A 23,892-nucleotide genomic window follows, 5' to 3' on the forward strand; every position below is an offset into this window, starting at 1 on the left:
ACATAAAGAGATAATGTAACTATTCGTTATGATTGGCTTAAGAATTTATTTACAATTACACGTATTTCTGTGCTACTGCAATCTAAGCCAGTCTCAGCAGCTTACATAGAAAAAAAAAGTTCCATGTAAAAAGTTAAAACATCCATGGAAAAAAATAAAAGTAAAATCACTGGATTATTGTTTACAGTAAATTGTTGCACAACTTGTTGGTGGCATTTGCTCATGGGAATATAAACAGAAAAATAATAGAATGGTTTGCTAAAATGGTATGATGTATGCAAAGCCCTAAATTAATAAAATAGCAATGTCTGTGGATAATTAATGCAAAAAGTAACTGCAGTTGTATGTCTGTAAAGAATATATCTATTCTCTAAAGGAATATCATCCCTGCAGATAAATGTTAGTATATTAGAGGTACATTTCTCTCTACACTATAACTACCAAAAGAATGAAAATTGCAGTGTTGTCAGTTTTCTGGAACAGAAGTGACTAGCGTAAAATATGTCTGTTTTTAGATATGCAATAAATTACATTGTGGCTTTTATTCCAGCAAATGTTTTCCCACCCATAAAAGATAAACATAAAAAACACATTATCCAAAAGTTCTGTTACATCAAGCAAGCAGAAAACCACTGCTGTCTTCAGGGTCTGGGTATTACCTGTGTGATTACAAAAGGGCAATTTTTGTCCCCTTTGGCATGTCTTCCTGGATGATTAGATGGTCCTGTCTCCAAAACAAAACACTACTAAAGCAAGAAACATTCTGTAGATCCAGCAGCCAACTCTGGGGTACCATTTTCAGTGCTGCCAAAGGAGGAATAAAATAAGCAGAGTGTGCTAATCTGATGAGATTGTAGGATAAGTGGCAGAGCCTGGAGATAGAGTTAAAAGAGGGATCGCCCTAGAATACATAGCCAGACCTAAATTAAATTCAACTTCCTTTGGATTCCATTGATCCTTATCTAACTCCAAGCAGTGCTACCGTTGGTTGAGAATATTTCTGTGCATAGGCATGAGTAACAATAAATTAGTTTAATTGGACCCTCAGGTGTGGACCTAAACTTTTGTGCCTGACAGAGATTGATAGAAGAGAAAAAAAATGAACTTAACACCCACATTAACAAAAATATATCTTGTCTAAATAAACCAAAAATAACTTTCAGGATCCTGAAATGGGAACAGATACTTGTCTTTAAGAATTAAACTTGCAGATAGTATGACAGGTTTCAGAATGGTTCTCCAAACACTATTAAATTCTAACATTCATACTACTACTATTTCTGTGTCAGTGGCACTGACATGCTTCCATGATGAAAGTATCTGCTGGTGACATCACTGTTGCCCTGAAGATGAAATTGCCTACCAAAGTGGTACCCATTTATCTACTCGATGTCACCCACTTTCAAACTGCTAGGCTAGCAGGAGCTGGAGCATGTGACAGGAGCTCACCTGATCCCACTGCACAATGACTGGATCTTGAAAGTAAGCTTGTCAATTGTCAGCCCAGCATTCTAACCTCATGAAGCTCCATGCTCTTCTCCTAACATTCATTAAACTAAGCAATAATGGTCAATAATCAAGGATGATAAAAATCATTCTAATAACATCTCAGGAGCAACTGGTTTCCATCCCTAGAATACATGTGAATTCCCCCCACCCCTCTTCTTTTTAACAAAGACTGTTAATATAAATAATTGAACAATATTAATAATAGAAAACATATCTTTTATTTACTCTAGCCTAAAAAAGGAGGCGAGCTAGCACAAAGAACAGATATAGCCTTAATTCAAGTAATTTATATGTATGATTCTCAACTGGGTACTTCTTAACATTCGACAAAGGAAACCACAACCTACTTCTTAGTAAGCTAGAAAAAAGTGGAATAGATAGCACCACCACTAGATGGACTTACAACTGGCTGACAAACCGTACTCAACGAGTAGTCCTTAATGGGTCTAAGTCTACATGGAGGGAAGTAAGCAGTGGGGTGCCACAAGGTTCCGTCTTAGGCCCAGTACTCTTCAATATCTTCATTAACGACTTAGATGCGGGAATAGAAGGGGAACTTACCAAATTTGCAGATGATACTAAGCCGGCAGGAATAGCTAACACCCAAGAAGATAGGCTCAAGATCTAGATGGATCTTGACAGACTAGAACACTGGGCCATATCTAACAAAATGAAATTCAATGTAGAGAAAAGTAAAGTCCTACACTTAGGCAAGAAAAACCAAATGTACACATATAAACTGGGTGAAACCAGGCTCAATAGCAGTAACTGTGAAAGGGATCTTGGAGTCTTAGTGGACAACCAGCTTAATATGAGCCAGCAGTGTGCAGCAGCAGCAGCAGCCAAAAAAGCTAATGCAATCCTAAATTGCATTAACAGAGGGATACAATCGAGATCAAGTGAGGCATGAATACCGCTCTATAAGGCATTAGTAAGACCACACCTAGAGTCCTGCATCCAGTTTTGGTCACCACATTATAAAAAAGATGTTGAGATTCTAGAAAAAGTACAGAGAAGAGCAACTAGGATGATTAGGGGACTGGAGACTAAGGCATATGAAGAACAGTTACAGGAACTGGGCTTGGCTAGTCTAGTGAAGAGAAGGACCAGGGGAGACATGATAGCAATCTTCCAATATTTGAGGGGCTGCCACAGAGAGGAAGGGGTCAAGCTATTTTCTAAAGCACCTATAGGCCAGACAAAGAATAATGGATGGAAAATGAATAAGGAGAGATTTAACCTGGAAATAAGGAAAAACTTTCTGACAATGAGAACAATCAACCAATGGAACAGCTTGCCCTCGGAAGTTGTGGGAGTGCCACCACTTGAGACCTTCAAGAAGAGATTGGACTGCCATTTGTCAGAAATGATGTAGGGTCTCCCACTTGGGCAGAAGGGTTGAATAGATGGCCTATAAAGTCCCTTCCAACTCTGATTATCTGTTAAATCTGTTAAACCAGGAACTGATAGAAACAAACATCTCATAGGAAAGATAGCTAATCTTTATTAGCATTATAGTTACTAGTTGCATACTTACTAAGATTTTTGGACTATGATTACCTAAGAATAATATAAGGACACCTAAGCTGTAAAACGTTTTATTCTATTCCACTATAAAATAGCACTATCGTATTCTGATTTTCCAAGAGAGCTAATCTTTGGTGCCCAAATTCATATTTTACCACATACTTTAGTCATATGATAAGCAAATTTCTCTTCTATATATAAAACCTCCCATCCTTACGTCTTTACTTCTCCTGAAAGCCAATGGATTCAAAAAGCCATGCCATGAAAAGGCTGTGTATGAAAAATGAGAACTTAAAGTTTAACCAATATGCATATCAAAGAAAAATATTTCACTAGCTTTTCTTGAGCTGCCATGCACACTGGCAAGTACTAAGTTGCCACAGCATTTCTCAAAAAGCTATTGCGTATTCCAGTAATGCTTAGATTTTGGTATTGCAAAAGATATTCATTTCTGAATTAAAACTAGAAATGGTCTAAAATAGTTTCTTACTTTTCCTGATGTTTTTATTCCTTTAGCCAGGGAAGCATAGACAATTGCCCAAGCTAGAAAGAGAGACAGTGCCAAAGGCCACCTGATTTCACCAGGATATTCAATTCCTGCAGAAATCTTCAACACAAAGTACCTAAGAGCCAAAATGTCAGTAAGTCATGACCATGTGTGTATACCTAGCACCTGCATTAATTATATAGTAGCTTGAGCATTTAAGATTCTATCCCTTTACTTTTTCATTATGATTTAAAAAATAAAAAATTAAAGCAGAGAACACTTCACAGCCATTTTTAAAAGTCAACTTACGAAGTCCCATTGTCTTCTAAGATACATCTATCTTATCATTCAGTTTAACATCCATGGTAAAAAATAAAGTTAACAAAAAAGGGAGGGGAGGAAAACTCTAACTCTCTAAATGATTAGAACACTTCAGCTATTACATAAATGAATTTTATAGCCTTGCGTGAAGCCACTTATTCAGTGACAAGTTTCCTCTATCATTTCCAGATTTCATTACTGAGTATGAGCTGTTTTCCTGAATAGCAATGTATTAAAATGATCCAAATCTGAAATTTACTCAGATGGAGTCCAACAAAATATTGGGAATTTTATGAGCTGATTTTATGACTCCCACCAAAACTGTGACTGCTTTGCAATATAGAAGCAATTGAGAGAAGCTGATTTCTTCCAAACTCACAGTGCTGCTGTTTTATTATACACCAAAGCTGAATGCAATGAAAGTTTTGGAGACAGATAGAATGCCATAAAGAACATTTCATGATAAATCTAATCACACTAAGACCTCATTGTTGAGCCTATCCTGTGGTAGAGAGGGAAAAACATTTTTTCTCTACCATTACTGTATTCTAACAATATAATCTATCAGGCTTTTCCAAAAGGTTATTACTAAAAAGACAAACAGATTACCATTGATGCATTGTAACATGTTTCCAAAATATTTTGAGCTCAAAATCTCTTAGGTCTACCACAATTACAATTATTAGATTTTTATCCCAATATAGATATATGATATATAATAAAGTCAAGATGGTGAACATCCATAACACTCCTGCCTCTTAATTTCCCCAGAACAATCCTATGAGGTAGGTTGGGCTGAGAGAGAGTGACTGACCCAAAATCACCCAGCTGGCATTCATGCCTAAGGGAAGCCTAGAACTCACAGCCTCCTGATTTCCAGTCCTGCGCCTTAACCACTACACCAAACTACCTCTCTGGGATCTGAATCTGGTTTTAAGATCATGGATATATCTAAGGATATAACTAATGCTGGCTTTTGAGCCCCAATATAGGGGCAAGGTACTTCACAAATTCAACTATTTTTTATGTCTACCATTCCTCACCCAAATGCTCCCCAACATCTAGCAGGAATAACCAGAACTACTGTGCCTCTAAGGCAGCGGTCCCCAATCTTTACTGTTCTGTGGACCAGTGGGAGCAGGCAGTTGGGGAGAAGAGATGATAATGTTGCACGTGCACACCACTTGCACAAATGAAGCTTTGTGTGTTCACCCTTTTGCACAGCCCAGTTTCCAATGGGCCCAGTACCAAGATGTGGACCAAGGGTTGGGGACCCCTGCTCTAAGGAATTAACATTGAAGCAGTATTTAGGAAACGTGGCCACATTAGTTAAAGTAATATTCTGACCACTGAATGCCAAACATGTTTTGAATCTGGAACCATAACTTGTTTTGTTGACATATGTGCAATCACTAAATAACCTTTGAAATTTAATATTAGCATTAGTTCATATTAATCAGTATAAACAGAGTTTAGATATACAAAAAAAATCATACAACAAAATTAGGGGAAAAGCACATAGATAATATTGCAAAATTCTTTTCACTTGTTTGATTGATTGAGAAGTTTATTTATTCAGTCTATGACATATCATACATGGAGTAGCATTATTGTTACCATTTCACCTAGTTTAGTAAAATACAATAAAATATAAATTTTAAAAAGATTTATGTACAAATACCAATGTCTAGGCCATCTAACATTGATTGAGAAATGTATATATAAATTAAAAATGACTGATTACTCCTGCATCCAATGTTGTCTGTGTTGTTCCATTTCCATAAGCATTGTTGGGAGTCAGTTGGCATACAAATTTGATAAATACCTAAGTGAGGAATTTTCTTTACCTTCTTCTCTGATATTTGCTCTGAAATTTTTTTTAATCTTTTGGATCAGATATGAAAATGGCAGACAAAAATGGGGAAATCAGCAATGTTCAATTGCTAATTGCTTAGGGCAGGGGTGTCAAACTAAAGGCCCACAGGCTGGATCCAGCCCACAGGATGCTTAGGTCTAGCTCACAGGCCACCCTGGAAACAGTGAAGGACTAGTCCATGGTGCCTTTGCCAGCAAAAACAGAGCTTGGGGGTCACATGCAGCCCTCGCAAGCTCTGTTTTTAGCCATGATGACCTGCAACCCTCTGGCAGTGAAAACGGAGCTCGGGAGAGCCACATGCATCCCTGAGCTCCGTTTTTGCTGGCAAAGGCACTGTGAGCCAGTCCTTCACTATTTCCAGGGTGGTCCATGTGCCAGATCTAAGCCCCTGAGCTCCATTTTCATTGGCAGAGGTTTGCAGGAGGCCACCACAGCCGAAAACAGAGCTCGGGAGTCTGTTTTCGCTGGCACAGTGAAAGCCATCACAGGAGCCCCTGACACGAATGACATCAAGCTGGCCACACCCACCCTGGCCATACGCACGCCAGCTCCCCAAGATCAAACACAACACTGATGCGGCCCTTAATGAAACTGAATTTGACACCCCTAGCTTAGTGGTAATGGAAGATCACTATGGGATCCTACCACATCCTTAAAATGAGAACATGATGCAAGTAGTTTTAAAAATATAATACATTTAAACCTAGAAACAAAAGTATCTACCACTAAGTGGTTTTTCTGCTAAAGATTTCCTTTAATTTTTTTTTTTTTTTTTGTAATCATAAAACTTTTACCAAACAATCTTACTTGAAATATTCTTCACTGCCACTGACAAAAGTCTTGTTGACATGGCTGGTGTAATTGACCATTGTCAAGTTTGGATAGGCACTCATACAGGAAGTAGAGTTCTTTATTTGCAACTTGGGGTGGTCACCAATGATGCAAGAATCTGACAAAAGAAGCAAATCAAAATATTAATGTTGTGGACCAAACTATCTTCAGCAACTGTTGGGGAATCATAAGAAACTACACCTTACGGTGAAACTATATTTCAGTTTTTTATGGGAAGTCCTTGATGGAACCAAAATTTCCATTGCTAAGCAAGGAGGTTATAAGGGAGTCACACCCAATAGTTACAAGCTTTTTTTGTGAAATCACTGTAGTTATATTATTACTATTACATGGTTGTTAAGCAAATCATTGACTTATCAGAAGGAGTCTAGAAAGGTTGCAAATGGTCCTTTAGTGCAGGGGTCCCCAACCATCAGGCCCCGGACCGGTACCGGTCCACGGAATATTTTCTACCGGGCCGCCGGTTTGCTGGGCACCGCCATCTTGTTTTGATGAGAAAGTGCTTCCAGTGAGCTTTTCCGGTTGGAAAGCGGCGTTTGGGTCCTGAAGGAATCCTCGTGCCTTAGTTTCATCAAAGGGGGGGTGGCTTCAAACAAAATTAAGGTGCGAGGATTCTTTCAGCACCCAAGGCAAGGCGAGCTGGGCGACTGTCTCGAAGCCATCCCGAAGCCCATCGACAAAGGTACAAAGGAGGAGTTGAAGGTGGTGGGGAGAAGCGGGGGACGGCTGGCTGGCTGGTCACTCGGCTCACCTTGCCTTGTCATGCGTGCTGATGCCAGTACCGGGCCGCGGATCATTTTGTGATGCCAGTACCGGGCCGTGGCACAAAAAAGGTTGGGGGCCGCTGCTTTAGTGATATAGCAGCTAGGGCCACGGCAGCAGAGTCCTTTTACAGTGCTGAACCCCACCTCTTCTGTCTTTGTCATTGCCCTTCTCTTCTGTCTCTTTTCTGCAGTGCAGGAGTCAAGAGGCAGAGCTGGCACATGAGAGGACACCTATCTATGGTCCTTTCAGGCTCCACCTAATATTTTTTCTTCTTTTCCTCCTCTAAACCCAAGGGTGTCTTATAGTGCAAAATAATATGGTACATATACAATAAATAAATCCAATGTTCCAATATAAGCAACCTGTGTTTTATTAATCACCAACCAGGTAAAACTGATTGTTTATTTTACTCTTCACTTAATAAACTAGTTTACTGTATATAGTTTGTTTCTCTGCATAAAAATAATTAAAAATTAGCAGCATCATAAGAGAAAGTAAAGTGTTTTAAATCAGTAGTTGATTTAAATCAGCGGTTAAACCCCTTTTTAAAAAGCCACCTGGAGTTGCTGTATCAATGATGTGAGTGACATAGAAATTTAATGAATAAAATAAATACATATAATTTTCTTAAGTTCAAAAAAGCAATAAAATACAAATTAACATAAAGGGAAAAGGGGGAGGGATTAAAAGAGAAAACTTAAAGGGCAACCAAAAATACATAAAATAAATATATATAAAAAGTGACCTCCAACTTTTTTCAGTACAGAGATAATTGATGAACTACAACCTCTATTAACTTTAAATAAATAATATCAATATCTTAAAACCTTTAAGATAAACCTTTATGAATAACCAACATTTTAAAAATATTCATATATTCTTAGTTAAACTTTAATTTAATGTTTGAAAACCTATTACCTATAAATAAATCGTAGCCATATATTTGACAGCATAGTGGAACCCTTATAAAAACTTAATACAGGAGCAGACATTCAGTTTTTTAAAGTCAATTTTTCTTTTTTCCAGCAGTAAGGCTCCTATATATCAATAATTGCAGAATTTCAGCAAATTCAGCTTAAGTCAATGTACTACATTCCACGAAATGTTGCAATTGCAAAAATGTTCCAATCAACAAAATTATTAAAATTATATTTTAATATCTGTTGTTATATTTATGAGCCATATAATACCGTAATTTGGCACATTTAACCATTTTTAATAAAATGGACAAAACTATCAATTAGTTAAAATTACTAGGAAATTACTAAAAAAAACTATAAATGCAAGAACCACAAAACTAGAAAACTGCTATGTCATTATTGTGAAGTCAGGTGTTTATATGCTCACCATTTTCAAATTCTGGTATGTAATTTCTATTACAAAGTTCAAACTTTTTTACAAATGACATATAATATTTTTTTTGGTGTTATATCTCAAACTACCAGCAGGGGGGACAATAGTTATTTGCTATCCTTCCACAGCTTTTTTTTTAACGTTTCCTATATTTATTTGGCCGTTAAATACTTTTTTTGAATTGCAAGTATTTATATATTTGATTCTACATGTCTCATGTTATAATCCCCCTCAATAAATACTGCTTCTTATTTTCTAAGCAGCATACTTTTATTTATATTGTAACCAGCTTGCTTTCCTTTGAGGACCTGTACACTGCACAAGCCAGAAAGAGGGCTAAGAAAATATCTAAAATTGAGATAGAATTCCAAGCCAATCCAAATTTTGGGAAACGGACTATCATTGCTACCAAATGTCCAAATCACAAAAATTATATTAATTGAAATTTGAGATTCATTCACTGAAGATGTTGTTGAATGCATGACTTAACAAATAGCACATGTAATTATTGCACTGGTTCTCAGTCACCAAAAATCTATAAAACAATGGAATGGCATGTATAATTTACTCAGGAAAATTTCTCATTCAGGGTAATCCAATTTACTCACTGGTAAATGTGCCCATAATATTCCACACAAGACATTTGTATTTATTGAACCAGGTTATATGTGGGTCCAGCTCTCTCCTATTACACCCACTTGTACCCATCAGGATAGGAAGTGAGGCATAAAAATGTAGTTTTGTCAGCAGACCTGGGGACTACAAATGGAGATAGAACTGATCAAGTTGTTGATCCGTGAGCAGGGGAGATGGGAATTTTTCTTAATGGATTTTATTATATGATGGGTGTTTTAAGTTTTGTAAGCTGCCTATTTGTGAATTGGGTGGCTATATAAATTTGCTCAACAAATAAATTGTTACTGTTGCCTCTTTGATGGTACTCCTAAAAGGTGTATAATAGTAAAGCATGCACAAGTTATATATCAGAATATGTGTAAGATGGATTGACTTGTCTTGTTTTGACCACATCTGAGCATGAGCGAAATCTCAGAGTGACATATAAGGTCATTTTTGCTGCACTGCAGCAAGCTTGGCTTTTGTTTTTGTTTTTTTAACACAGCTTAGTTTTCTTGAGTTGATAATTTGCCTGCACTAAATAATTCAAGCCAGCAGAGGGAGCAACTGTTTTGCAGCAGAAGAAAGAATAATCTTTGCATGCAAACAGAAAATTGAGGAGTTTCGAGTTTTTACATAAGCAATTAAATATCCAAGAATTCAATAAATGTGCTTATTTTTATGTTACCAAAATTGTTTTAAGAAATAAGACAATACGTTCTAGTTGGATGTTTTAAGAAAATAGCAGAAAGAGCTGTCCAAATGAATCGTGCTTCTTCTTACTACATATGTACTATGACTTCTAATTTGTACAATTGTAGAATAGGCAAATGCTGTTATTTTCCTCTCTTTTTTTGAACTTTGCAAAAATTAGCAAAGCAAATTATTGATTTACAGAATGCTTTAAGTAATTCTACCACTTTTTTTTTTCTTTCCGCTCATTCATGTAAATATTTTTTTTTCTTCCATTCAGTCATGTCCAACTCTCACAGCCTGCTTGGACATGTCCCTGCAGTTTTCTTGGCAACGTTTTTCAGAAGTGATTTGCCATTGCCTCCTTCCTAGATCTGTGTGAAAGTGACTGGACCAAGGTCACCCATCTGCCTTTGTATCTAAGGAAGGACTAGAGCAGGGGTATCAAAGTCACGTCATCACGGCAGTGCCATGTGACATATCGGGACTTTTTTTCCCCTTTGCTAAACCGGGCGTGCGCATGGCCAGTGCATGACGCATTCAGCCCGTAGGCCGGGAGTTTGACAGCCCTGGACTAGAGAGTTTTCCAGTGACTAGCCTGATGTCTTTAACCATTACAAGAAACAGACTTGCATAAAACCTTAATAAATTTTGTAACATTTACTGTAAATATAGCTCAGAATTCTGAGGTATCCATTAGAAATATATTAGGAGGATAATGTGTAAGGGAAGTCATTGATCAGTCAATCATAGGTAAGGAAAGGTACTGATCGGTCAAAATGATACTAACTTGGCACTGTTATACTGTTGTGAAGAACTGCTGTTTACCCCAACTCATATCTCTAGCCAAAGTTACTAGTCAAAATGGTTTTTTCTCTTCCTGTATTGTTGTTTTTGTATTTCAAATTTTCTTATTTGGTTTGATAGAATAAATTACTTTTGGTTGCATCTCTGAGGAAAATGTCAGCCAATTTTTCATACCTAACATAGGACAAGAGCATTTGTATTTATCTTAATAACAAAGTGGCTTAGGGATGTTCTAAATTCTAAAGTAAGTTATCATTTTTCCTTTTCCATTTCTGTTGCTGAGCACACATTTATCAACTCAGTAAACCTTCAAACTAAGTAATATTAATGTTTAGGATCAGAAGATACACCCCACTTGTATATGTAATATATCACTATTTGAAAAAAGTTTTCTTTCACATTGCTCTTATTGCATTGGAAATAGTGTATTTATCCTTAGTTAAAATCTTTTCCAGCTGTGTTTAAAAGAGTGAGTATTTGTAATATACATACCCACACATATACACTTCATTAGCATGATTAAATCTGATGGATTCCTTACTTGGAATGAATTATTTGAAGAAACATTTTAGTATGGCAATTTTTTTTTCATTATGACAGAGTTCACAGACTGCCAAGCACTATTCTGTGAGTTCTCTTTAGGACATTCTTACCCAGGTTATATATCATTAATCCCATCAACAGTGGCCTTATGGTGACATTAAGGACCCATAAAATATGTACTGAATTTAACTTGGGATGTTATATTAAGTTATGATTTTGTGATTATTAGTTGTATGACCCAATTCGGTATAGTCTGCAAGCTAGAAACCAGGAGGGAGGGAGTTCTAGTTCACCTTGGCTGGGTGACCATGGGAAAGTGACCCAGTTACTTTCTCTCAACCCTAGGAAAAAGGTAATGGCAAACCACTTCTGAAAAACCTTGCCAAGTAAACTGCAGAGGCTTGTCCAGACAGTCTCTAAGACTCAGATACAATTGATTGGAAGAAAATAATATTTCTAGATCATTGGCTTTTTAGTTTTAATGTTTTAATTATTTAATACTGATATTAAAATGTAAAGAACTAAATTATTTGTTATTGGTATTTATAAACACAGCATGAAAACTTTCTAATGGATTGAGAGTAGTTGAACAAAAAAAAAACTTACCATATAAAATAATAGGCCAGTAAAACAAAGGTAGAATTTTCAGCACCCTTTGAATTTTTTTTTAATCAACTCAACAGCAGGATACTTTCTAAAATACTTTATTTTAAAGTCGTCTAATCATTACTACTCCAAAATATCAGTGATGAAAGGATAGGCTTTGTATGGAGCCAACAGAATTGTTAATTTACAGTAACAGACCTCTGAATATGCTTTAGCTTGTTACAGGTATAGTACAGATCAGTAGCATAACAGGAAAGTGAGCTTAAAGAGGCTTTAAAAAGAAACACATGTTCCAACTTACCTAACAAAAGTTTGTTTTTATCTCTACAATCAGGTGTATTCCACAGATTATTACAGGAAGCCCAAGGTAACACAGGTACAAAGGATGCAAAAAGGTAGAAAAGTGTATAGCACAATATAATATTATAATATATGGCTATTAGGACAGAGATAATCAGCATTGCAATGCCACAACCTGAAAAAAAAAATAAAACAGATATGATACTATCTTGTTTTATATTCTTGGGACCAAAAAATAATGAGCAAGCCAACTAATCTTATGAAACAATTGTATTTTGTCCACTGAGTACATTATTTTTGAAAATCTTTCAATAGGAGAAAATCCCATAAGCAGCCCCATTCTATTTTATTTCTAATCACAAGTTGATTGACTTGTGTAAAGTAAATATATATTTGATTCTAGCTTGCATCAAATTGCCATCATCCATATATAATGGTTTATCAGTTTAAGTACATCGGGATGAGTACATTGCAATGAAAAATTTAATGCATCAAAGCATGCATCCTTGAATTTTGCTGTGCATCTTCCATCCTCCCTATAGAAGGACGATGAACATGGTTTGCATGGGTTGTTGTTTTTTTAAGTATGGAAAGTACCATACTGCAGTATCACATGTGTTGGATTTAATCAGAATGCTGCAGCTACACTCGCCTGCTGTGGAATGCAGTGAAGGTTCACTAAAGCAGCAGAAGTGCTGCATTATTACCACATCAGTCAAGGCAAGGTCCATTCAAGGTCAAAATAAGACTGCAAAGCATCAGCCGCCGCTTTCTCGTAGCGCCACCCAGAGATCAAAATCATTTCCTATCCCTTGATTAAGCTGAAGTTAATCCACAATTTCCTAATTTCTGAAAAGTGCAGGAAATAATCCTTTTCAAAAGCTTACCTTGTAAGGCAGGGATGGCTTTCCAGACAGACACGGGTCCCTGACTAGCAAATTGTCCCAGAGAAACTTCCAATAAAAAGATAGGAATTCCAGCCAGAGCCAACATTGTCAAATAGGGAATAAGAAATGCACCTAAGTAAGAAAAAAGAACCAAGTGGGAGAAACCTTAAAGACAGAAAACAATCAATCCTCCTTTCTTGTTACTGCTTTGCAGTTTTATGTATTTCATCTCACAAAATTTTGTGGAATTAAAATATTTCATCTTTAATAATTTTCTGCCAAATCTGCACCTTTGAGCTGTGTGGAATCACAACTCCAATTTTTGTCCACCGGCTCAGTTAAAAGATGCCAAATTGACAAAGCCTGTCTTAGAAATTTACATTTCTTCCCAATTGGGGTGGGGCAACATGAACTGTATATTGATCAAAAACAGACTCAATTATTTGGGAATCAGAATAATAGGCATCAATGGTATTTAATCTGGCAGTCATTAATCAATATTCTATTATTTAATAGGTTTACCTTAAATAGCATTAAATCTGGATTTTATTAATGACTGGCTTTAAACAACATGCTTAGCCATAGTTAATGTATTCTTTTTTTTTCTTCATTTAATTCAGTTGAGAATTTCACATATTGTATTATTCCAGAAAATTAAATACATAGGTTGATTCATACGTGTTAGATTAAAAGGTGGTAGGCTAGCTGCCACTCAGTGCTTAATACACACCCCATCACTAAACAAAGCAAGGTTTACCCAACCACAGTAGTTAGGTTTGCTCAATATGTTAATCTGGTACATTATAGATTAACATAACATGATAAATGATTCACTATTTGTTTTTTTCATCCACAGTTTTAGTAAGTTTTATATTTTTCCAGGCCAACTTAATTTTTAGGCAAAATGAGGCAGCTGATTCAGCATTTATATGTAGATGGGGCAAAGTATCAAGGAACAAATATGTATTCTTCCTTCTATAGGTCCGCAACATTACTCCACAGAGAACATTACCCTACTGTCAGTAAGATAAACCAGTCCATATTTCTAACTGAATTGAGAAATACAAAGGGTCTCTCTTTAGTACATTATTAGCACAACTTGGTCCATTTCTGCTCCATAGCACCCTCATTTTGAAAATATGGACGGGCTTATAGCATTTATTTCTGTATACTTTCCAGAGGACTCTAAGAGGTGAAGAAAGGATTGATCATATGATCATGTTCCCATTAAAAGATAGAAGGGAAGTGTTTACACGCCATGTCTTAGTGTTGGATTAATCAAAGAAATCTGATTATTTTCCCGGAATATGAATGATCACCATAAGATTAAAATGCAGGCTGGTTCTGGAGTAAGATAAATTGAGATTTTACAATCAAGAGGGGAAATGGGCATGTTAAGATACTCCTGTATAACTTGCATTCACAAAAAGGGCCAAACTTTACTAATTTCAGGCAGCTGAAAGCCTGTCATGAGACTAACTGTAACAACTTCTATTGTGGGAAAAAATATTACTTTTTAAATAATTCTTTAATCCCTATATATGGTGGTAAAACATATATAATATGTCTTCCTCTTCCTATTTTCTCCATAGAACGGCCCTGTGGGATGAGTTGGGATGAGAGTGAATGACTGGTCCAAAGATGCCCAGCCAGCTTTCATGTCTAAGGCAGGACTAACATTCACTCTCCTGGTTTCTAACCTGGTGTTTAACCATTAGAGGTTACTGGATTTGTAGCCAAGAATGAAACCCTTCAACAATGGCTAGTCACATTGGCAGCTTGCTGAACATCACAAGGTCAGGTCTCCTTAGTCTTTGGATAGGAGACCACCAAGAGATTTCCAGACTGTAAGATAGCTCAGGGCTTCTCAATTTTGGCAACTTGAACATGGAGTTGAAGTCCAGATATCTTCAAGCTGCCAAGGTTGAGAACTATATAATATATATATTACTTCGCAATCTCTCTCTCTCTCTCTCTCTATCTATCTATCTATCTATCTATCTATCTATCTATATATATATATATATATATATATATATATATATATATATATATATAGTATTTGGCTTTGTTCGGTGTGCTTTTAAAGTTGTAGCAACGTTTCGGCAGAATCTCATCTGCCATCATCAGGCTTCTGTATTGTGTTTGTCTGTGAGTCCAAATATATATATATGCATGTATGTATGTATGTATCTATGTAGGTCTAGTTGTGTTTGGGTCTTTTCACTACAAAACAAACGACCCAGGAGATTACAGCACAAGATCCAGGATATCCAGGATATCTCCACAACAAAACTCACAAGGCCATCACATAGCCCATTATACCAACATCAACTCCATCAACCAATCAAGAGACAGCAGCACAGCCAACCAGCCCAACACACCAGCCCCTCCCCCACTATTTATAGAGAGACGGCAGCTCCGATCACTCACTGCTTGCACTGGCCCGAAGCCAAAAGCACCAGCCTGAGGATGGCGAGTGGGACATCGCTGAAACATCACCAAGATACTCTTAATCTTACACAGGAAAAGACCTGAACACACCTAGACCTACATACCTGTACCCGTGACAATCTACGAAATATATATATATATATATATATATATATATATATATATATATATATATATATATATATATATATATATATATATATATAATATATAATATATAATATATATATATATATATATATATATATAGTATTAAGCTTTGTTCAGGTATTTTCCTACATCATTATTGATGTGGGAAAATACCCGAACAAAGCTGAATACCATACATATAAATACCTATGAAAACTTAAGAAAACATATATATACTTAAAAAAACACACACACACACACACATATTCATTCCAAGAGAGGCAGTAGCCAACCATTTCGGTTCCCTTGCCAAGGAAACTAAATGGATGTGTCACCCACTCTCATTCACTGCATTTTTACCTCTATCCATTAAGTAGACTAAGCATGTGCTTAGAGCACCAGGCCCAAAGGGGGCACTACAAAAACTTTTATGTAGCCTAAGCTTGGCTTCATTTGTACAGTATGTACAAAGGAGGCGGGGCACCAAGATTTGTCAGTGCTTAGGGCACCAGTGAGACTTAATCCATCACTGCCTCTATCACAAATAAGCTTCATTACCCAACTAAGGAGCTGAAGACACTAGGGTATGCTTAGGAAAAACTTCACAGTGATGTCTAGAGAGATTCTCGGTCATGGTTGTGCCAAAGGTGTCGTCCCCCCCCTCCCCCTCCAGATGCAAGTGGCTTTCTTGTTTTTCTTTGACGAAGCTCTTGAGCTGAGGAAGCTTCTTGGATGAGAAGTGAAAGGTCTTCAAAGAAAAACAAGAAAAGCCAGGTGCCTCTTGGAAGGAAAAACAAAAACACCTTTGGGATTCACAGGGATGGCTTCCTAACAGTACCCACTTCTCGACACGACCTTCTCTAAATCGGCCACTCCCCCAACTCCGCCTCTTTTTTTCTCTCTCTCTCTCCTCGGGGTATTTCATGGGTTTCTTTCGGCCCTGCGTTCAACGACTAGGAAGACGTGGGTTGCTGCCATGGCCGCCGGCCTTGCTGCAGGTGGCGCGGCTAATTCAATTAGGGCTAATCATTTTTTCTCATCATCACCTACAACTGCGCCTCGGAGCTACCTGGAGCGTGACGGCAGGAAAACCCGGTTTAGGCAGAATAAAAAACAAAGGGACAGAAAGCATGTTTAAAAAACGACCGGCTTCTCGGATAAGGCGCTCGCGGCTAAAGAGCGGGATAGGAGCGCCCAGCGGCTTGGTCGGCTCCACGCTCCAGTGCTTGGATTTTTTTGCACACACTCAGTTGTCCCAAAGGTGCTTTTTGCAGGAGGCAACTGGGTTTTTTTTTTTTTTTTTTTTTTTGAGGACGTTTCGCTTCTCATCCAAGAAGCTTTTTTCGGCTCTGACTGGGTGGTAGGGAATGGAAGGATTTCTATTCCTTGCATATAAAAAGGATTTGTATTTCTTTTCTTCAAAGGAAAAAAAAAACCAAGGAAGTCCAGTTGCCTCCTGCAAAAAGCACCTTTGGGACAACCAGGACCTGGATGACTGAGAATCTTTATAGACACACACTCAGTTCTTAAAGCCAACCACACTGCTGGGACGGCTCAAAAGATTGAAGCACTCTTTAGCCTAGAGGCCTCCAAACTTGGCAACTTTAAGACTTGGGGACTTCAACTCCCAGAATTCTCCATTATCAAGTTTGGGGGACCCCTGCTTTTAGCCTTATAGGTTAGGGCAGGCAGGGGTAGGGCGGGGGGCACCTTGCTTTCCTCACGTCAAAAACAGCCGATTTGTCTCGAGGTTGTATGCTGAGACTCGGACTTCGAATCTAAATCCAAGCAGCAGTAAGAAAGATCAACGAAAAGTTTGCACGCTCAGGGTTTTTGCAAACTAGGTGAGCTAATGCTCAGCCTGGAAGTCGAAGGGAAGGGAAGTTCGCAACTGGGTTCGCGGGGTCCCTGAGTTCGGGTCCCATTCCGTGCAACATTGGCGTGCAATCCCGGCTAAACCCAACGAATTCACTGGATTTCTACTGCGCCAGTGGACTTTTCGGCTATGATTGTTGACCAGCCCCACTAAATTAGAAGCCTGTTCCATAGACGTATTCTACAGTACCTGGACCTAGGTTTTCAGATTTAACGCCAAGATATATCGTATTATTTTCTCGATTGCTCCGTTCATAGTAGAAATAAAGCCTTACACCCTTTAATAATGACTGGAAATAGTTTTTTTTAAAAAAAAGAAAAAAAGAATAACTACAATGCAACCCTTTGTATATATGCCCACGCGTTCGGTAGGATTTATTCCTTGCTAAATATGGGCAAAATTGCACCGTTCAGCTTTTTTTTCCCCACTGAAGTTATCCCATGTAACTTATTTATCTTCATTAACATTTTTTTTCTGTAGAAAACGCAGGGAAAGAAGTCAATATTTGGCAGGGAAAGTGTATTATTTTCTTTCAAGTAAACCTGAAACTTCTGTGTTCATATTCCAAAACTATTTAAAACTATAATGTATAGAGAAAACTGTTACCACTGTATGCATTGCTTAGTGTGTGAGCAGCACTGACGTTGATATAAGGCTACCAAATTTGGACTGCCAAAAGTCAGGCAACCTCTAGATGGTAACCAAGAGTTTTCTTTATAAGGAAGGTATAATTTGTTCTAACAGGAATGGACAGCATATTTACATAAATAAGTAATCCTTTGTGTTTTTGGACTATAAATAACCATTCTAACCCATAGTCTTCAGCAGTTCTAATCTTGTTATTTCTTAAACTCATTAAGTTTAGCAGAATTTACATTGGTTCCTTCTTCAGTTAAGCATTTCCCCCTTCACTGAGGAATGAAATCAGTGCAAATTTATTATCTAATTCAAAATGAATGCACTGAAGAAGGGGAAAGGGTTCCGAAGGAGTTTTTGCTGCTCGTGTCAAAGTGAGAACCAGCTTCTGTCATCAGCTTCTCACGGCCCCTCCCCCAAGGATGGGAGTGAGAAGTCCTTATAATCTATTTGTCTCTCCTTGTAGAATTTGTCACCAATAGTTCTGAACAGGTTACTTGAATTAGAATTACACTTCTAAAGAATCTTTCACACATGTCCCTGGTAAGAAAGATGATGCATTTACATTCCATGTCCAGTTGACTTTTCAATGTTTGCAATGTTTGATGTGAATGCGAAGTGCCACTTTTGTACTGAAAAAAAACCCTGCAAGGACATTATTCTCCTCTTGTTGCTCACCCTTCAGCAATTCTGATTATACCATAGGATGCCAAAGAGCATTCTAATCGGCATTTTACCGATGGTAACTTTGAGTATCTACATTTTAAAATCCATTGGTATGTGGTGGTTATAATTATAATGGAAAGACATGGGTCTATATTGACGGCCTTGGTTGCAAAGCAATATTCAGTGGGAAAGGGACAAAGTTTGTGAGTCTTTCCCCCCCCCCCCAGGTTATTGTAGTGTAGCCCCACCTGCTTGGCTGGGTGGCAGCACTGAGTGGGTGTTGGCTGTTGAGTCGATTTTGGTTGGACAACTGCTGGGAATTCCAAGCATGTCCTGACCTCACCAAGAGTTTCCTTGAGTTTTACCCACCTTTATAGTGTCAGCCAATCATTTTTGTGGGACTATAAACCCTTCATCATTGCTGAGAGATTGTCCCTTTGTTGAATGACACTATACATTCCTATAAAGGAAATGGCCAGTCCCTTTTTTTCCTTTCCCCACCCCCTCCCAATCTTTCCTGTTAATATGCTGACTGCAAACCCACCCACCCACCAAAAATAGTGAAACCGGTGAGTTTAGGTTCAAAGCAATCCTCCCACCAGTTTAAGTTCAACTGACTTGGGGGGTATCCCCTTTCTGAGCTGCACGAGGTAAAAAGAGTGGAAAATCCATACCTCCCCCATTCTTAAAGGCCAGGTACGGGAACCTCCAGACATTGCCCAGCCCTACTGCATAACCCACCATGGAGAGGATGAAGTCCAGCTTGCTAGACCAATTGCCCCGGGCTTTATTTTCATCTCCTTCATCGTCCTCCTGCTGCAGAGAGAAAATAATAATAACTACAATAATACATTGACTCAAGAAACAGCTATCTGAAATCTGAAGGCGTGCTTTGTCTTATGATATAAATAAGCATCTTATGGCTCTGTGGCTGCATTCAATACCACTGACTACTCCCAACCCTGTGATTAATTGGATTGAACTAACCCAACCGTTTAGCTTGGCACAACTCACTGGATTATCAACCTAGTGTATTCTAGCGTTCCGACAAATGACCCAAAGATAAATCTGTTGGAAAGGAATGAACCCAAGCATTCTGAAGAGCTGGACTTGGCTGTAATCCCTTTCACTAAAATTAAGGAGACTGGACTATAAATCGTGCTTTGGTCATGCTCAAAGAATTAAAGATTCTGGCAGGTTACTGCAGAGTGCCAAACACCATTCTACATGGAATTCTGTACCTGATGTTTCAGAGTATGTTTTCTTAATCTGGCTATAGATTTACTGAAGCCAGCTAACCGGCACAGCTTCAGTTTGACATGCCCATAAGAGTCCTCCTTTTGAAAAAGAAAAAGCATAGAACTGAATGGGCACACTTGTTCTTTTAACCAACTCCCCTGCCTTCACAGCAGTGGTGGAATTCGTTTTTTTTTTACTACTGGTTCTGTGGGCGTGGCTTGGTGGGCATAGCAGGGGAAGGATACTGTAAAATCTCCAGTCAGAGGGGGTATTTTCCAGTTCTCCGAACTACTCAAATTTTCTGCTACCAGTTCTCCAGAACTGGTCAGAACCTGCTGAATAACACCTCTGCTTCACAGGGTAAAACTGTAAATAGGTTGGTGGATTCTTGGCATAATTCTTCCAAAGCGTCTGCTCTGCTTCTGTTTTTCAGAAACTTGTGCACAAGGGGCAATGGCTTGTCCCCCCTTTTTAAGTAAATCAAGAAAATGTGAATGCAATCATATTTGCTGTACACTTCCAGAGAACTTGGCTCCGAAACATAAATTCTGCTGACGGTGAGGGTCAGGAATTGGGCAGATTGGATTCTCAACACTTTAAACTAGGGAGCTGGGAGGGCAGGGAGAATAGGTTGGCTGTTTTCCAGGGTGCTTTTGATAGGCAGCAGGGGTTCAAGTTGCAACCTCTATTGGGTGTGTGTGTGTGTGTGTGTGTGTGTGTGTGTGTGTGGAAACCCTGCAGGAATTCAGCTCATTGATTTCCAAACAAGGCACTTTGCCTGCTGGCTCTCTGCAGTTGTTAAATATGGTATAACCCAGGGAGATCCTCCTAATTCAACGAATGTGAACATTTCTTTTTGATTTGTTTTCCTCACTGGTATTGAATCCTCTTAGTTAAGGTTCTTGGGAGTTAAGGGAGAACCTTTTTTTTTCTTTTTGAGAACGATGTGTTTACTCTTATACCTTCGTCCCAGAGGTTAAATCAGTAACCCTTATTAATTGAAGGGCATATTCCAATTCGATACCAACCAGGTGAGCGACAGAGAAGCTGCCTCGTTTGCTAAGGTCCTGAAATGAGAAAACAGCCACAGAAAATAGTTCTCCTTCTCTCAATCGTAGGAGGGAAATAAGCACTGGAAGGTTAAACGGAAGCCAGAGAAGAGGGTTACAGTTCATCTGCCCAGATATTTGTTGAAAAAAAAATTTTTTTTACCTATCCAGTTCCCTCAAAGCTTGTATTTTCCTATCTTAAGGGCTACCGATGTCCTGATTTGTCCACCAATACTACCTAACCGTGGTTGGGGCCAGAGAGGAGCTCCACTTGAGGTGATGAACCTGTACGAACGCTATCTTCAACGGCCCTTCCAGGCACTTGGCTTTCTCCCTGCAAAAAAGCAAAGCCGCCCCCTAAATACTAGCCCCCCCCCAACTGTGCAGCGCTTTAATACCTTTCCACTTAACTTGCTTCCGAAGGCCGAAAGAAGAAAATCCCCACGGCCAGTTTCTGTGCAAAGACCAGAAGTAGTAGTCCTTTGGGGTTAAACGGAGACTTTCGCTTTCTTAAGTGCAATGCTCTCCAGAGGGATCGGACTACAACCTCCATCACTCCCAGCCAATTGAGCAGGTTCCAACCTGAGAAGGCTTAAGCAGAATACGACCGGAGCGCTTCGCTTCCTTAAGCGCTGGAGCTCCCGAGCGGCCGCTGCTCAGCGAAGGGATCAGGTGCTCCGCAGTGGCGGCCCGGAACCCTATTTCTGCAGCCCGCCGCAGCGTCAGAGTTTTGCGCGCTGACTGACTCGGAGTAACGATTAAACTGTCTGAACTGAAGTGATTGATCGCCCAGCTTGGCCCACTGGGGACTTCAGGAGGCGGGTTGGTCCCGTAGGCTTTTTTGGTTGGGTGGTTTTTTCCATTGTGCTGGGATCGTGGGCCAGGCAGGCCGACAGACAGGCAGAATCCCAAAGGGTAACTTGCCCGACCTCGCTCTCGCCTGGTTTTACCGGCGGCCTTCCGTGCAAAGCAGCGCAATTCTGGAACACGGAAGGCAGCGCGGCAAACTCTTCTTGGGAGTTAATTTCCCCCGAAGGCGCTTTTTTCTAATGCCTTGTTCCCATTGCTGGGCTGGCACTTTTAAGACAACTCTAGCAACTCGCCCAACGGCTTTCGCACACAGCATGAAGCCAGAGCTCTCAAATTGAAGTTAACCTTGAATCCTTACAGGGTGACTTTGACCCAGTCTTTTCCTTCCCAATCTAGTTTATGTGACTATTAGGGACATAAAATACACCACCCGAAACACCTTTTACCGTTTGAAGATCTTCCTTCCTTCCTTCCTTCCTGAACAGCGGCGCCTGCTATCTTTCCCCTAACTGAATTGGAAGAGGCGCGCAAGATGCTAGCCTCGGTTTACTTTTTCAGGGTCGCTCCTCGCCAATCTCAATTTTGAATTGTTTTAAACGGGCCTATCCCAATTAGGAATTGTTGACCTACACACCCCCTAAGTTCCAGACCGCAGGACTGTTTGACAACGACGGTAGCCAAGCACTTCTGCAATGAAGGGGCCGGCTGGTGTTAAGGATTTAAAGATGCCGGGAGAGTTGATTTTTGTGGCGTCAGGGTCTTTCCGTGAGTAAGGAGCCCCTGGCTGCATTCTGAAAGAGACCGAGCAGCGTACATGGGATGGGAGGACCAACTCACCTCGGTGACGGTGCCAGGCAGAACAGATGCGATTCCATCTGTACCCAACACCACGGTGCTCTGGCTCATGTTCACCCAGCCGACCTTGGTATTGTTTGGCTCCACCAGGCTCTTACCAAGATTTTGATTAGCCGGGCCAACGGCGCTCTGCAAGGGGGCGATTTTGCAGGGGGCAATGTTAGCTGGTGCAGTGTTCCCTGCGCAGGGGGCATTCTTGAGCGTGCAAAGATCGTAGGGGTCTTTGCCGGCTTGTGCCGAGGCGACTTTGCCGATCCCAACTTTGGTGCGCTCGATCTCGTGGAGTTGCCCTTCGTCGGAGGGCAAAGGGTGAATGTCGCCTGAGAGAGCTGTGCCCACTTTAGCCAGCTGAGGCGGGACTTGTGACTGGAAGTTCTGCGGCTGCTCGGTTTCGGGACTGTTTCTGTGGATCCCTGCCCTCTCCAGTGGCCCAGGCGCGACCACCTCAGGGCTCTGAACCAGCTGCTCGCTCATCTCCTTGGGATAGGCGTAATCCTGCAAGAGCAGAGTGACAATAAGAAGAAACGAACGGCTGCTCTCCACCCGCTCTGTTGCTCAAAGAAAGTTTCTTGAAGAATTCATATGAAGGTTGCGCTGCTTAAAGCGTCAGGGAGACTCTGCGGCAGATTCCATTTCACACCTTAACCTAAAATCGTTTCTTCCCCTGCAGCCCCACATTTCCGGAGTAGGAAACACCATCGCCCCCAGCTCTCTCCTTGCAAACCTTTTTTATTTTCTTGTCACGACTGAAAAATGCTCCCCTCTCCTTGCCCCATTGTAGAAAAAAAATATCTTTAATTTTACGCCTCATTTCCTTTCTGTCTTCAGCAGTGCATGCTAGCTTTGAGCTGGAGGGGGTTGGAGATAAAGCCGAACTACCCTATATGCAGCTAACGACATATAGAGAAATTCAATAATACTGGTTTCTAAATATTCCCAACCTTGCTCCCCCCCCCCACATACTTATACTGATGGGGGAGGAGCACGAGAAGCATAAAAATCCTGAATTACATTTTCTCATATTCCGTTACTCCAAA

At 39.5% G+C, this 23,892-nt stretch overlaps 1 protein-coding gene across 1 annotated transcript in view; it reads right to left on the reverse strand.

Annotated features, from left to right (window-relative positions):
• Window positions 1–23,343, reverse strand: part of SLC6A5 (solute carrier family 6 member 5) — a 74,860-nt gene extending 51,517 nt beyond the window's left edge. Inside the window, exons 1-6 of the mRNA XM_026703716.2 lie at window positions 22,838–23,343; window positions 19,577–19,718; window positions 13,142–13,273; window positions 12,256–12,429; window positions 6,528–6,669; window positions 3,527–3,659 (exon numbers count right to left, since the gene is read on the reverse strand). Of these exons, the coding sequence (XP_026559501.2) occupies window positions 3,527–3,659; window positions 6,528–6,669; window positions 12,256–12,429; window positions 13,142–13,273; window positions 19,577–19,718; window positions 22,838–23,329 (1,215 nt within the window). The 5' untranslated portion in view covers window positions 23,330–23,343. The remainder of the gene's footprint in view (window positions 1–3,526; window positions 3,660–6,527; window positions 6,670–12,255; window positions 12,430–13,141; window positions 13,274–19,576; window positions 19,719–22,837) is intronic.
• Window positions 23,344–23,892: the final 549 nt, after the last annotated feature.

Source organism: Pseudonaja textilis, chromosome 1, assembly GCF_049901715.1.
Source record: "Pseudonaja textilis isolate UNSWEBS1 chromosome 1, rPseTex1.2, whole genome shotgun sequence".
Classification (NCBI taxonomy): Eukaryota; Metazoa; Chordata; class Lepidosauria; order Squamata; family Elapidae; genus Pseudonaja; species Pseudonaja textilis.